The 17,152-nt window shown below is 37.3% G+C and overlaps 2 protein-coding genes across 2 annotated transcripts; one reads left to right on the top strand and one right to left on the bottom strand.

The window, feature by feature from the left end:
* The first annotated feature begins 643 nt into the window (after positions 1-643).
* Positions 644-5,046, top strand: Atg9 (autophagy-related protein 9). Its single transcript, XM_089643438.1, has one exon. The coding sequence runs from the start codon at positions 857-859 to the stop codon at positions 3,176-3,178; it is 2,322 nt and encodes a 773-aa protein (XP_089499564.1). The 5' UTR covers positions 644-856; the 3' UTR covers positions 3,179-5,046.
* Positions 5,047-7,513: 2,467 nt separating this feature from the next.
* On the bottom strand, positions 7,514-13,068 carry LOC149414786 (delta-1-pyrroline-5-carboxylate dehydrogenase, mitochondrial-like). The gene has a single exon (XM_089643480.1). The coding sequence runs from the start codon at positions 12,596-12,598 to the stop codon at positions 10,874-10,876; it is 1,725 nt and encodes a 574-aa protein (XP_089499606.1). The 5' UTR covers positions 12,599-13,068; the 3' UTR covers positions 7,514-10,873.
* Positions 13,069-17,152: the final 4,084 nt, after the last annotated feature.

Here is a 17,152-nt window from a genome sequence, read left to right on the forward strand (position 1 = left end):
AAACGGGTCGAGTGGCGGAAGAAAGCGATGCGATATACTTCCCGAATTCAACTAGTGGTACCAGGTTTCAGGGGCGCACGATATTTATCGCGACACCGCCGATACCATATAACGAACTTCTCATTACAATTTTTACCAAAATTTATTTTTAATAAAAATTATGAATTAAAAAATTGTGAAAAATTTAGTATAAGCACATTAATAATATCACAAAAAATCCACAATGTCGTCATCACTTGGTGACTTACTTGTTACATGATCATTTATTATTATTTACATATTTATGCGACATTCAGCCGTCTCCTAAATCTCTTATCAAATTAAAATTTATATTGATATTTAAAATTACCTGTTACAATAGTACCCGTGAGTCAATTTGACAATGATAAGACGCATTCAGCGTACATAGCATATTTGCCGTGGGCAGAGATGATGCAACTTACATCGGGCAACATTTCTCGCGTCTTTTCAGAACTCGGTTTTTGTCGTTTCCTTACCTACCTGTGAGACGAGCCATTTATCAGTAATATTTTTGAAAAGATTTTTAAAATAATAAAAACGTTCCTACCTATTTAAATAGTTGGCCAGTGTCTTAGTAAACAACATTCAGTTGCCATATTCATAGAAAAAATAAATCCAGAGAAAAACAAGCTTCATTGTCAAACTCCGTCAAACAGCTGAGACGGAGAAAAAACCTGAATCAGAGTTGAAAAATGTGAAGAGTGTAATAACGTGTTGGCCATTTGTTTTTATTTATTCTTATTAAGTGTAGTGAACTTTAATTAATTTGTGTAATGTTCAAAACATCCGCGTCTGCGAAACGAGAACTGAGTTAAGTAGAAAATACATTTCAAACATGGCTAAGTACAAACCTAGGGAAGTGGGCTACAACGCGTTGAATAATGAATTCATACCACCGATGGCAGGCACCAGCCAGGAGTCAGATGAAGAGAACGCAACCTCAACGAATTACCAGGACAATGAGCAAGAAGACGCCACAGGAGTCATAATTCATGTTCCCACCGAAAGCAACAAAGGCGGATGGACCCACATCGAAGATCTCGATTCCTTCTTTACCAGGATGTACAGATATTATTTAAAGGGTGGCTTTGTGGCCATGCTCGTCTCTGATTGTTTCCAGCTATTCCAATACTGCTTCGTCGTGGTGTTTCTGACATTCCTAGTATTCTGTATTAACTATCCAGTGTTGTTCCGCGAAGTCCCGATCCTCAAAATAGTTAGCATTTCCGACGTGATCTACGATAGCGCGGAGTGCGTCGATAGAATCACGTGGAAGTGGTGGTTGTTGGTGTTTCTTTGTGTCATCGTTTGGCTGGTCAGGTTGGTGAGGACTATTTACAATTTGTATCACGCTTACGATACGAAACAGTTTTACAATACCGCCCTCAAGATTAAAGATGGCGATTTGGGTTGGATCAGTTGGTGCACGGTGCTGACCAGAGTGAGAGAAGCTCAGAAAGAACTGCACATGTGCATTCACAAGCCGCAGATCACGGAGCTGGACATATACCACAGGATCCTCAGGTTCAATAACTACCTCGTAGCCATGGTGAACAAGCGTCTTCTGCCCCTGCACATCTCCATCCCCCTGGTCGGGGAGGTGCCATTTTTGTCCAAGGGCCTTAAGTACAACCTGGATCTTATCCTGTTCTACGGACCTTGGAGCCCCTGGGAGAACTGCTGGCAGCTCCGGGAATGTTACAAAGACCACTCCAAGAGACTAGAATTAGCCAGGCAGCTACAAAACCACATGCTCATACTGGCTTTCCTCAACCTTCTCCTGGCCCCCCTCATTCAGGGCTGGCAGATCCTGTACTTCTTCTTCAGCTATGCGGAGCTCATCAAGCGATCTCCGGGGGCCTTGGGGCTCCGCACCTGGTCCCTATTTGCACGTATCTACCTGCGCCACTTCAACGAACTTGATCACGAACTCAGCGATAGGCTTAACCGAGCGCACAAACCGGCAACCAAGTACTTATCTAGTTTCCCATCTCCTGTCTCCACCGTGATAGCAAAGAACATAGCTTTTCTATCAGGAAGCGTTCTCGGAGTCCTGATTGCGTTGACAGTTTACGATGAGAATGTTCTTACTGTAGAACACATGCTGACAGTCATCACCGGTCTCGGCTGCATCCTAGCCGGAGCAAGAGCATTCATCAGCGAAGAAGGAATCATCGGCCAGCGGAGCAGCGAGGAGTTGCTTGTGCAAGTGTTGGGCCACGTCCACTACCTACCGGCCAGCTGGAGGGGCAAGGCGCACACCAAGAATGTGGCCACCCACTTCCAACAGCTCTTCCAGTTCAAAGCTGCATATCTCATTAGCGAATTGCTGAGCCCGATCATCTGTCCATTTATCATCTATTCTCTTCGCACTCGGGCACTGGACATTGTAGATTTTTATAGAAATTTCACCGTGTCCGTTTTAGGAATTGGCGACGTGTGTTCCTTCGCTCAGATGGACGTGAGACGGCACGGAAACCCAGACTGGCCAGCCGGTCACGGTCCTGGTGGAAAACTTCCTGAAACCATCCCTCAGTGCAATCAAGGCGAGGATGGAAAGACTGAGCTATCGTTGGTAGCATTCTCCTGCCGCAATCCGGCTTGGCGTGTCCCCCAACCCAATCAGAAGAAGTTCCTGCAGACACTGCGCACGGGTGTCTCCCACGCAGCCAGCAACTATCTATCCGGGGCTTCAGTTCTCCATCAGAATCAGCTGCAAAGAACAATGCTTGGATCCTATTTCCACCAAAGCATGTTCCACGGGTTAGGAACCCCGTCCGCCTTGCATCCCGCTCTGTCCGTGTGGCATCAAAAGTCTCCCGACCGACATCTACCGAACATGGATGAAAGTCTCCAAGAAGAACCTTTGCTAGAAGAAGGATTGGCTTCGTCATCAGCTCACACGGATTCAAGAGTGGGCCCATTGGTCCCCGATAAAGCTGAAAGTTCGACGAGTGAGGATCAAGAGATGTCCACGAGCACTCTGCACTTGTACGACCTGCATCTCTCCACCGTGGGGCACAATAGACCCACGTCCGGGCACTACCCTTCCAGGATGAGAGATAGTAATCAGCAATCTACACACGCGTCTGGCTTCTTTCCTCAGAGGACCTCGCAGACCGAAGGAACACCCCTTCTGCGCAAATCTCCTCCATAACACTCAGCCACGGCGGAACAATGGGTGTGACCAGCACCGGCTGGCAGCTGACTGACCTCCACTGGACCTTCATTCATTTCAACGGCATTACGTGCGTCATGTCTAATCTGAGAGCATTATGGCTCTCCAATTTTATGATCTTGTATAATCTTAGTTTTTTTTTTTTTCTTTTTTTATTATAATATTTTTAGTTTATTAGACAAAACAATTTACACTGAATTCATCTCATCATTATTATTGCAATATCCTAATCGTGATTCATTTCTATCAATAAATAATATACTTTCTATTTTAATAACAAAGAATTATTAATACATGTTATCTTTCTTCTGACACGGACAATTATTGCTCATAGATTCTATTACCAGAATTTAAATAAAGAATATAATATTTTAGTAGATTTTGAAAAATTTAAATCCCTCTTGCTTCATCAAAATTTATTTAAAATTTTCATACTAGTTTTTTAGGTGTCAATGAAATTATTATAGCATGCTTTCAATTTTTAAAATAATTTGTGTTTGCGTCTATAATATCTACGCCTTTATTCAAATCGATCTTTCATATTTATAACGAAAACTGATTGGACAATTTTCCCCAACGGATGCTAATTCCTGTTTTGTCCACTCACATGTGACATCTATGAATAAAATTTCAATAAAAGTGAAAAATGACCAAATAATATTAATAAAACTTAATAGCGTATATTAGGTAGGCGACACATTACACTATACGCATCACGGTTTGGCTTATTTCAGCATATCGCTCGCCATACACTACAAATGGGAGTGTATAGCGAGCGATATGCTGAATTGGCCAAGCCACGAAAATATAGCGTGGTCTGTCACAGGCTTATTCTGTTAATTATTTACAAACATGTTCTTGTTTTAATATAATTGTTTGTTACAAATTCAATTATGTTACATTTGAACAGATACAATAATACGCAGCATCTGTGAAGGACATATGTATATTTGAATAAAATCTATATGAATCCTTAAAGGTTACTATTTCTGGTACCTAATTTAACCTTTGAGTATTTTGCACCTAATATATTCCTTTTGTCAGATGAAACTGGAATATTTCTCTCTATATTATACTGCTTGGGTAAACTATGTTGTGCTTCAATTATTTATATAAAGCAAATCACTGTGAATAGCTTTTAGTTTGTCATCCATTTTAAATATAGTTATTGTCAGTCAAAATTACATTTAATACTTCGTTATAAGGTTTTTATAGCAATTTTTTAAATAGCAAATAGTAAAAAATATACCCACTGCTGAATTACATACAAGGGATTTGAAAAATAATTTAATTTAAGATTTTTTTGTCTCATCGATATTTTTTTATAATCGGGACACGAAAACATGGTTACCTATATATTTTTTGTGTATTTTAAGATGCTGTAATTTTTCAGGCGATTTGACTGTCTTTTAAAATTAACATACTTATGATTATGAAAAAAAGATGCACAAAATATTTGTTTTTTATAAATTTGATGTGTGAAATAATATTATTTGATATTTTTATCTCTTCTTCTTGGGTAATTTATCAAAATTTCCCAAATTATCTATAAAACCACCTGAAAATTACAAAAAAAAGTTTATAATAAAAAAAATACTCTATATTTATGTTTTTCTTTCCTATATTCTTGCTATCTACGGATTGCAATGTTCAAGCAACAAAAAATAATGTTTTGCAAATGTAAACGAAACTGCCTGAACATAAATGAATATGAACACCGATGTAAATATGTAAACTAACAACGTGTATCATAATAAAATTGTAAGCGAAATAAGAAATCTATTGTGATATTTGAACATCTAATTTTTATTTTAGGGTTTAAAATAAACGGCAATCATGATGTTAAAGTGCGTTTCATTGAATATCTTATTATTACATACAACTGCCCCATCATAAGGGAGGTTGGCTGTCATCAGGGCAATCTGCACCCAAAAGAACTCTGCGGCAGTTTGATTACGAAGCCTTGACATTAACTGACAAATTCGTCATCAAGGCGTCTTTGGTTCACTACCCTGCCAAGCTGAGTTCTCACTCATTTGATAAGCAGCAATTTCAGCTTATAATCACACTGGATATGTTAATAAGCTTCATTCATTCCCCACAAGAATTGTCACGGAAATGGAGACTCCTGAAATCCTAGACTGACTGGCATACCTCCTGGCAGTGCCCCTCTAACCCCGCACCATACCAAAGAAGAAGAGGGAGAATTCGAATTCTAAGAGACACAATCGCTCTGCAATATATGGAGGACCTTAGTGCATCGGTGGATCTTAGATTCAAAGGGCACAGGGGGGGTGAGACAAAAAGTTTATTTTGAAGGTGATTTTTATGCAAAAAATTTCACTTTTTTTTCATAAAAAACTTAATTTTGGTTTTGTGGCCAAAAGTCATAAACCTACAGGAAAACAGTAAACCTTGTAAAATGTTTCTTTAATTTTATTGAAGGAGTTTATGTCAGTTTGTGACAGTGCTATGACTCCTAATCATAATTTGGAACCTTTAAAAGTTAAAAATTCCGCATTATTGTTTTGAGCTGTTCTGAAAATCTATTTTGTATTTGGAAAGGTCACATAAAAAAACCTACCTACACAGATGTAAAAAGGCTCATTAAATTGCAAACACCTCACATTAGTCCCCAGTTCCTCAATAATCTGTTGTATTATTATTATCCATGGCAATTATTTTAAGTCCTGTAGATCGTTTTGGCACCTAGCCATTTTCACATACCCAAAGCTAACATATTATACCTAGGGGAACTTATTTCCTATCAGGGGGCCGCCTGCGTTAAGTTAATGTAATTTTTTTTTAATCAGTCTCTGGCCACCCCCCCCCCACAAGGTTTGGACCCTGGTCCAGGGCACATCGGGGGGCCTAGTCGTAAGTCCGGCCCTGACAGAGATGATGCGTTACGTCTGTAACTGGCACTAAACTCATACACTCTCAGTTGTGCATGAAAACGATATTATTTTAATCACATGTTACGTTTCAAGGAACCTATTAATTTATTGTAGGTATGTACCTTAATAATAATTAATAACAATTTTATGATTTGTATAGCACTGTTTTCTTGATAAAATCATCTCAAGGGTTCTTTATTTATTTATTTATTAAAGTCGGAGGCGGTTTAATTACGTTCCCCGCGAGCACTTAGGCCATAGGCCCATTGTACTATCTCCCATTTTACCTCATTCCCTTGCCAGTAACCCGGTCCCTTTAATGAAGTTCACCAGGGCTGTCATTGGATATGTGGCGATGTCTTCTGGTTCCACACTGTGTCTTCCCAGGTATCTGAGCCTTATTCCCAGCAGAGCGGGACATTGGCACCATAGGTGAATTGGAGTCTCTTCCTCCTCTTCACATTTCCTACAGATGTTGGTGTTTTCCACTCCCAACAGTTGCATGTGTCTCCTGAGATGGCAGTGTCCCGTTAATAGTCCTACCAGTTCCCTCAGTGAGTTTCTGTCCATATCGAGTAGTTGCCTGCTTCGGTTAGGGTCCGGTCCGTTTATGAGTACTTTAGATTGCCTCATTCCGGGTGCCTTCTTCCATTCCTTCCAGTGTTGGGATTTGACCCACCTCTTGATATGTAGTTTGGTGTGGCAAGCTGCTACTCCTACGGCCGGCTCAGATCCCGCAAGTGGTGCTTTCGCCCCTTTCCTTGCTAGTTCGTCAGCCCGCTCGTTGTCCTCAATTCCTTTATGTCCTGGTACCCAGAGCAGGGTTACTTTATTGATGGTCGCCAGTTCTATTAGGATAGTCCTGCATTCCATCACCAGTCTGGAGTCGCATCGGTTACTTTCATTAAGGCCGCCTGGCTATCCGAACATATGTTCATGTTCTTATTTCTGTACCCGATACTCATATTCTCCTGTGCGCAGGCTAAGATGGCTTTCATCTCAGCTTGAAACACAGTGTTCTAGGGTTCTTTAAATATTACTGTGATTGCTCGGACCCTGGGCCCGATGATTTATACCTCTCTGAACCCCTTTCTCGGCGGCACCTGCCTATGGGCACGAGTTCCGGATCACCCTCAGGCCGGGGGCTGTAGGCCGCGCCCCGCATTCCCATAGGGTAATGACAGAACTGCAAGGGGCTCAACAGTCAGCATTTGCTGAAATGATGACCGTTAGATCTGCCCCTGTCCTTCAGGTATATAAAGGTAAAAATGACAATTAAATTCAGAAGATAGGAAACAAGTAATTGTTAATAAGTGCGTTATTTATTTTCCAAACCATCTATGAACATTTTTTTCTAAACATAATTATTTTGAAACTGGTTACAGGCTTAAAACTAACACCGTATTTTTAAAGAATAATTAATGGCTTCATAATGAACTTAAATTACTAGAAATTCATTCAATACTGGGAATTCAAAAATTAAAACTTACCCTTTATAGGAAATTGGGTCGTTTTAAAAAAAATAACAAAATAAACTTTAAAAATAAAACATTGTATAAAATTAATTTTCAACCAACACTCAGGTTTATTATATTTCTTGTAAAAATGGACCAATTAGATATGGAGAACTGTATAAATTCTTTAAAAAGCAATCTGTTTCTGTAAACCCTAAAAATTACTCGACTGATATTATTTAATTATTATTAATTATTGAATGCTTGTTTAGTGTTATTAATTGCATTCACGGAAGCATAATTTAACACAGATCAATAAAGATAATATAAATAATCTTACAACTTCGAGATATGCACATTATTATCAATTTTGTAACAATAATTTAGGTTATACTTCTCAAAAAGTGTATGTAGTTTTAAAAGATAGCATTTTTTTCACTTCTTCAAAAGCAAAAATTAATAAATTTCTATCATGCGATTTCCACTCTTTCTATGAAGAATTTTACTAGCTAATATCACCCTAAAAATAAGGTACAATTGCAAAAATTAAAAACATTAGACAGAAAGTGGTATATATAGCTGTGCAGGTGGACAAAAGAAGAACTAAAGAGCAAAGTATTTATTTTCCTCCATTTAAATAAAACAGAAATAAATTGTGAATTTTTAAAATGACATTTTGTTTCTAGGGGCATGTCTAAATGCTTGTACATAAAATAAAAAACAAAAATTTAAACACATTCCAAAGTATCACAAATATAATAACTATTCAATTTGCCAACTTTAGCACAGAGCGTGGTTTGCTTAAAAAGAAATAACAATATTAATTTTAATCTTGCCAGAAAACAAATTCTATTACCATTAATGTATGAATTGATTATTAACAATCTAATAACAGCAATGTTTTATAAGCTCGTAAATAAACATGCCTAGACGATTATACGCAATATGTAATATGTTATATTAACATAGGAGTGCGTTTTGCAAAACTCAGCTCAGTGGCTGAAGTTAGTTGATGGCTATCACATTATTCACTAATTATTACAACAATATATAAACTAACAGCAAGAACCTCAACATACAACTACTTATTTGTAACCAATCAAACAGGTTCTCTATAAATAATAATATTATATTCAATTTATATAATACACTTGTGTGGTGAACAAAAGCATTATGTAAAAGTGATTCTCAAACGAAAATTTGAAACAGAAAAATCAGAAAAAGATACGGTCGCATTTAGGAATTGAACCCAGGAACTTAGCCATACCGGGGCGCTGTTCTACCACTGAGCTAATCCGACCCTATTTCCTTCGGTCATATTTAACTGCATCATACTTCGACTAAGAACTACCAACATTATCTTCATTTTCTTAGCGTATATTTTTATTGGCTGCTATGTATGATTGCAAGATTTTTCCCAAACTAAATGCAATCTAGATAGTGTGTTGGATAAAAACATCCTTTTTATTTTTGGAATAACTCGCTAATATTTCTTCAGTGATTAAATATTACATTTTGAGGTTTTACTCATTAAATTATCCAAAAACCTATCAGAAGCAGTGATATGGATTAGACAAGATTGGTTTTTATTGATTGGAATATACTGTATTTATTAGTGGACCCAATTTCAATAGGTTGCCTACTATCGGATGGTTCATTTAGTTTAAATTACATCGATAGATTGCCGCCGATGCTTTCATAATCTTAATGTTAGACAGATATATTGAGCCATTTTACTTAATGTAGAAAAATATTTCAATAATATTATAAATGAGAGGGTTTAACGAGAAAGATGTATCGATGAGATTCTAATGTATTATTTTGGAAGTCATCCATTGAGATTTTGCTGTCACAACTAACAGTATGGTGGATCACCTTAAAACAAGTCTTAAAACTAATTATTATCATTTTTATCATGAATTTTATGTGACTTGCACAAGATCAAGTTGTTGAAATGATTCTGAACCAAGATGGCAGTTAAAACAGGCTTGCCAACTGCAATAAGTGATTTTTTAAATCAGATGAAATGATTTTGACACAAGATGGCTGCAATTATCAGGCCTGCAAACTGCATTAGGTGATATTCAAAACCATCCCGAATGTTCTCCTCACCCTTTCATCATTAAAATAAACATTTACGAGAATGTGCAACCTTCAGTACTATAATTGAAGAACGTCAACCTGTTCAGGTTAATAAGAAAAATGGCTTCTCGTACAAAATGTATCTAGGTTCGCAAACTTTATGTACGAACAGAGAATATTGCAAACTGCATTTGTATGTGAGACGGCTACAAGAATAATACTGAAAAAGTAACCAATAAGATCATGTAAATTTTAATTTAAACTTAAACATTAATAGGAAACAAATACATAATAAAATAAAAACAATACCTTTAAAATGATTACATACAAAAAATATACTTAAAACAATACACTTTTGGTGATAATATTGTGACTAAAGATAAAAATGAAAGAATGTCACAAATATTATAATTCATAAAAGATAACAGTAAAATATTAACATGCAAATTAAAAAATTTGAGATAACTATCAAAAAAAGATCTTTACAACGAAAACAAAATAACGAGAGTGAGATAAGCCAGCAGAATGGCCAAAGATTGTCAGATTCACTGCAAAATATGTCAGTGTGATGATAATTTACTCATCAAATTGTAGTTAATATTTTTTTATTTATTTAGTGAATTAGAATTCTAATGATTTAGATTGTGTCCGCAATATGTTAGATTATTTCAGATAATTGATTTACCTCCTTATAATAATATGAGTACATTTCATTTGAAGAGATCAATGATGCTAGTTCTCGAGAGCTCCCTCAATTGAAATACCATTAGAACAAGCACGGTATTATTAAGATTAAATATAATACTTTGATTTTAAAATACTCGTGACATTTTCACTTTCAGCAAGAAGAAGCCATATTTGAATATTTACCCACGCAGTGATATCTTAAATAATTATTATTTGGAATCCCTACTGAAAAGGGGCGAACTGCATAATATTATATTATTATTATGTAATAATTGACACAGACATTTAGTTGTAAAACCGAAACAACAAGAACTGTTGGTGCACAAAATGAAGTTTTTGAAATGATGCCAAAACAGCTCATTTTATGTTTGACATAATTAACTCAATGCACTTTGCTTCTAAGGATGAATTCACCACAAAATAAAGTCTCGAGAGATTCTTACTATTTGAATGTTCAAAACCAGTTGAGAAATAATAATTAGTTAATTAGTAACATAAGATTGCACAAATTTCGTATATCTTAGGTGAAATGAATAGGTTTTATAACGTCACATTTAATCCTGCATGTAAGGGTAGGTGTACTCGGTTAAAGGTACAAACGTCTCCTTGATGGCTTGAGGAGAGGTCCAGCGAAGGATGTATTGAGGGCTTCCAGCTTTATCGTTGGTCCCGGACATGCGGCCTCCTCCAAACGGCTGTTGACCCACGACTGATCCGGTTGACTTGTCGTTGATGTAAAAGTTTCCAGCGGTCATTTTAAGTTCTTCCAAAGCGTGACGCATGAATTTCTCATCCTGTGCGAAAACCGCGCCGGTCAGAGCAAACTGGGTCGATGATCCCACGAGCTGCAGAGCTTCCTCCACGTTCTTATCTTTGTAAACGTATATTGACAGTACTGGGCCGAAGATTTCTTCCGTCATAAGCTTGTCTTTGGGGTCCTTGCAGACCACTATGGTAGGGTCGATGAAGTAACCCTTGCTATCGTCGTATTTTCCCCCGCCGATAATTTCAACATCGGGAGACTTGTTGGCGTAGTCGATGTAGGATTTGATGCGCGCAAATGCTTTTTCGTCTATCACGGCCGACGTGAAGCTGGTAAAGTCGGTCACATCGCCCACTTTAAGTTTGCTACGGATCTCGAGCAAACCTTTCTTGATCTCTCCCCAGAGAGACTCGGGAACGTACATCCTCGAGCAAGCGGAACACTTTTGTCCACAGAACTCGAATGATGAACGAATCGTTCCGTTGACGACGGATTGAACTTCGGCGGACGAATGGATGAAGTGGTAGTTCTTGCCTCCGCACTCTCCGATGAGACGAGGGAAGTTGGTGTATTTGTTGATATTCTTTCCCACTGCCGTCCACAGCCAGTTGAATGTGGGGACGGATCCGGTGAAGTTGATTCCCGCCAGATGTGGAGAGGCCGTGATGGCATTACCGAATACGGGCCCGTCGGCGGGGAGGAAGTTCACTACTCCCGGAGGAACGCCGGCTTCCAACATGATCTTGAAGATGACCCAGTTGGACAGCAGAGCCGTGTCAGACGGCTTCCACAAGATGGCATTCCCCATCATGGCGGGAGTGTATGCCAAGTTACCCCCGATGGCCGTAAAGTTGAAAGGACTGATTGCTGCGATGAAACCGTCGATACCCCGATTCCTTAGAGAGTTCTTCGTGATGCTCTTGTTCTCCGAAATAGGCTGGTACTTGACATTCTCTTTGAGGTAGTAAGCGTTGAGCCGAATGAAATCGATGAGCTCAGCGGCCGCGTCGATCTCCGCCTGGATGACGGTCTTGGCCTGGCCGAGCATGGTGGCCGCGTTGAGGGTCTGCCGGTACGGTCCGGCCATCAGATCAGCAGCTTTTTCCCAGATCTTGAGTCGGTCAGCCAAGGAGGTCTTGTCCCATTTCTTCTGGGTAGCGACCGCAGAATCGATAGCCTTCTGAATGGTCTTTGAATCTGCATAATAGAATTTGGCAATTTTCTTTTTATGATCGTGAGGCATGACTTGGTAGCGTACATCGGAAGTGCGGATTTCTTGTTCTCCTATCATTATAGGGACATCTTCTACTTTGGAGGCGGTTTCCTTAAGGGCGGCTTCTAGTTTGGCGCGTTCCGCGGAGCCTTTCCGGTATTCCAAGACGGGTTCGTTTACCACGGTGAACTCTGGAAGATTGAAGTCTGGAACCAGGGAGCCGAGGTTCCTCTCGGCGGCTTCCAGCAATTGAACGCCCCCAGCCCTGAGGCTGGGCAGCCCTTGTTTGCACAGCGAGAACATTACACAACACTCGAACTTTTACTAACTGACAACTCACAGTGTGAGATATTAGGTAAGTGCGCGAACGTTACGTAAATGTAAATATTTAGGAAAATTAACGGAACTTATATTCAATGAAAGATTGTTACTAGGATCAGTGGGCTGCCAAGAAACGAGAAGAGCGATCACTGGGAATTATATTGTCACTTCTGACGTAGGTACGACTCGTAGAAATATAATCGACCGAAATGTCAAACTAATCAACGGGTGACACCGCACGGGAATGTTCTCTAGAACTTATGTCTATTGCGGCAGCTGCTTGCGAATGTTCGCGGTTTAGTTAAAGAACAGATGGACGGTCAACAGTGGTGAACAGTCAACAATCTGATTCAATCGGAGAAGATAGCTGACCCAATTTGTGCAGTTTCTATCGCCCCTCCCATGACAAGTATAAAGACGAAAATTACGACAATAATAATAAGATAATCAACTACTCGAGAACAGCTGATTTGCGCAGACTCAAATACTATAGCTAACAATGCCAATAGCCTAATAACATCAATACCACAATACTAACGAAAACTAAAGTAATTTTTTATTTACTAAATGTTCTCATACAACTTTATAATTTGTGTATTTTTTTGGATTACATTCGTAGTTCTCTTTTACGTTATAATAGGAAATGATCTTTTGAATTTTAGCTTTCTGGCGGAGTGTCTATAGTATTTTGCAGCGCGAAAATTCACCTCAATCCAATTATTCAAATAAGTAAAACATAAAACATAGTTAATGGATTTGCACCAGATATGGAACAATTCATAAAAAAATCATAATAGTCAACTTTCTAAGACGTATGTAACTATATAGGAGTTCACTCCGCTCAGCAATTTATATAATAATACTAACCATATACTAACTACTGAAAATCAAAGCAAGAGATTTCAAAAATTTGTCCCATACTAGGTTTTGAAATTTTTATACATTACCCGACTCTCAGGTAATGTATAAAAATTTTACTATAATATTAGGTAGCTGTTGTGACCTACGGAACTTCATGGTTTCCGGGGGAAATGGAACAAATAGAATAAGAACGGAGATGAGTATTTTCTATCATATTACCTCAGTAGATTCGGATTTTGTCTTATTAACATTTAATTTTTTTTAATTATTGTAGACAATATGCAAGGCAAGGGTACTGGGTTCGAGTCCTAGATGTGACCGTATCCTTTTCTGATTTTTCTGTTTCAGATTTTCGTTTGAAAATCGCTAATATTGTCTTCAATAATTAAATATTACAATTTGAGGGTTTACTCAATAAAGTTATTCAAAAAAATAAATTATTTATTTATTTCTCAGATGTGGAAACAGGCGCAAATTTTTTTTTCAACTACACCATTGGACACGACATATGGAATATATATATCTATTGAAATATATGGAATAGTTGAAATAATGCTCAAACAACGAAGAATCACTGGCGAGGAGATTGCGCAGGGCTGACCCGAGACGGCGGCAATATTTTGTAATTTAAGAGAAAAGAATTTTATTAATAAATGTCTTGTAAAGACTAAACTGTTTTTCATTATACCTACATATGTAATACACATGCTTTTGAAAAGAAAAATGCACACAATATTAGTAATACTGTTGGGTAACTTCTAAAGTTATTTATAAAAAATCAATTTCAACGCTACTGTGATTTTTACTGGGGGGGCCCCATCCAATGAATTTTCCACAGGCCCCCTATGGTATAGTTTTGCCACTGGCTACTCCTGCGGTTGGCTTGGATCCCGCAAGTGGTGCTTTCGCCCCTTTCCTTTCTAGCCCATCAACCCGCTCATTGCCCTCAATTCTTTATGTCCTGGTACCCAGATCAGGGTTAATTATTGATGGTAGCAAGATCTTTAAGAATGTCCTGCATTCCATCACCAGTCTAGAGTCACATCGGTTACTTTCGAGTGCCATTGGGGCTGCCTGGCTAACAGAAAATATGCCTATGCTCTTATTCTTGTACCTGATTCTATGCTCTTATTCTCCTGTGCACAAGCTAAGATGGCCTCCATCTCAGCTTGAAATATAGTCCAATGTATTCCTAGAGGTATACTAAGTTCCCTTGGAACCTCTTGGAACCCTGCAAACAGAACCCTTTGTTTGATTAATTTATGTTATTTAACAATTTACTCATTTTAAATAACATATAGTATATTGGCGGCACGTTCCAAAGTATACTCTCAGTATTGCCCTAGTGTAAAAACACCATTCGGAATTAAATCGTTGCTTGAAATGGCTTTTGTCGTGTTTTTTGACCAGATCTAAATAGTAAGGTACTTCCCCACCTTCCTCTTCCCATCTCATTCCCCTATCCATTACTTTCAGCCTCACAACATACCCCAAATGGAGATGCCATAGTCTCGCTGGCTCCAGACCGTTGGGAGCAGTTGGGACTCTTGTGCGGTTTCACATAAAATAAGTTTTCCTGTGGTGCTTGTTACTGTAACAATTGTTTGAGTTTATTATTCACAAAGCCTGTTCATCTAGATTGAATAGATTACAGCGCCCTTCTAGTGATTTTCCACAAAAACTGCGCTATACAAACCATCCACATATTATTATTATAATACACACTAGAAATGCCTCCCACGTAGATTTGAATGGAGCCCAATGTTGCCACTGACTTGGTACCTTTTGGTTCTGGCTTCTAGCCCATTTAACGTGCGCTCTGACTCTCTTACACTCGTCTGACATTGTTTATCGCCATCCTATTAGAATTTAAAAACGATGATGAAACACTGTTCTTTATTTGAAGTTTAAGCAAAAACTAAAAACGCGAAACACACCCGCATCACATTTGACTACTTCTTTATTCTATGCTGTAATAATTATGCAGAGTGTATTATTTACAAAACAAAATTTATTATAAATGTCCAAGATGTCAATTAAGGCGATGAACTACGTAGTAATGTAAAATTATGTGTTTTGGTTTGAAAATTTGGTCGCCTAGAAATGTTGCAGATGCTTTAATTAAATACTGCGAGTAGAATACATCCTGGCCTTTGAAATAGTCGAGTATTTTATAGATAAGTCTTTTTATAAGCCCAGAAAAAAATAATGTATAAGGCCTATGAAAATTGCTTTAAATTTCAAAATCTCCTACTTAAGAACCCATTTTCGGTTATGGTTTTATTGTTTTAATGTGGCGAATTATGTTATTTATAAAATGATCGAAAAACATTTAAATATTTGTGCCTGAACATCCACAAAATAAAATAAAAGGCACTTTTTGGCCATGATTTTTTCTTGCATAAATCAAAACAGGTGGATGGTGTTAAGCGGGAATTTAAACCTTATAACCATCTACGTAAGGTGTATTATTGATAGCGGCTCGATTCAAAATATTACACGACGTAGTGCATCACCTTAAGTTCATAAATCGTTTATCATATCCTGATTTTTTTAGTTTTAAATACAACCTAGAGTAATTTCTTAACCAGCCTTCGTACAATCATACAATCGGGTGGCAATATAGATCCCTTGGTTCAATGATCATATAAAAGTATTGACCAAATAAAATACATTTCTCTATTCAATGTTTTATACAAAGAGAGAGTTTGTTGATTCCTCCAGTATCTGAAATAAAAATAATAATTTTATTCATGTATCTTACCATAGATATATGAATAAGGTAATGACTTTAAATTGTTTTCATTATAATAACAATAAATAATGATAGTGTAATTTTCCCACGCTTATCAAGGTTAGTTGTTTGGGGGTCAGCAAATGTTTATTTATCTCTTTTGCGCAACTGATAAGGTGAACAAAGTACTATAAAATCATAATCATAATAATAATTATTATTATTTATCCTTATCTCTCTTTCAAGCAGCATTGTTCTAAAACAGAAAGGCTACTTACAAGGTTTTCCATTTAATGTTTTGGCTTTCAAGAATCATTAAAGATCAGCATGCTTATCTATGCAGGTGGCCAAAAGAGAAACTGACAAATTAACTAAACTCTACAACAAAATCCCACTCTCATTCAAACTCACAACAATATTTTAACAGTTAAATCTCAAATAAAAAGCTGGACACAAAACATAGGGATATCAGAAATAGCAAATATTCTGACACCAAAACAAACTGAAACCGAAGCCACTCAATTGAACAAAAAACACCATGTAATATATTTATGTAAATGAAATCCTCACCACGGGAGATCCCGGTGAGGATATCATCATATATATTTGTTACAAAAAAGAAAAACACTTATTATTATTAATGAAAAAGTTGTTTTTTTTTAATCCACAAAGATCATTATTTTAAAGCCCAGACATTTATTGTTTGTATAAAATTTAAAAAGGCAATCAAAAATTTTAACACTTGATAGACTTTTAAACTTCAATATTATTTGAAATAATTTTTATCAAGTTGTGGAAACATACCTACAGTAAAATTGATTAGATGAAATTCACAAAAATGTTAAAATTCAGACAAAATAACAAATAATCAGTATTCTCATTACATTCACAGTACTTTGAACATTTGAAAAGATTTTGACTACGTACATAATATAAAAGTG

Source organism: Hesperophylax consimilis, chromosome 19 (genome assembly GCF_061612785.1).
Source record: "Hesperophylax consimilis isolate HC1 chromosome 19, BYU_Hcon_1.0, whole genome shotgun sequence".
Classification (NCBI taxonomy): Eukaryota; Metazoa; Arthropoda; class Insecta; order Trichoptera; family Limnephilidae; genus Hesperophylax; species Hesperophylax consimilis.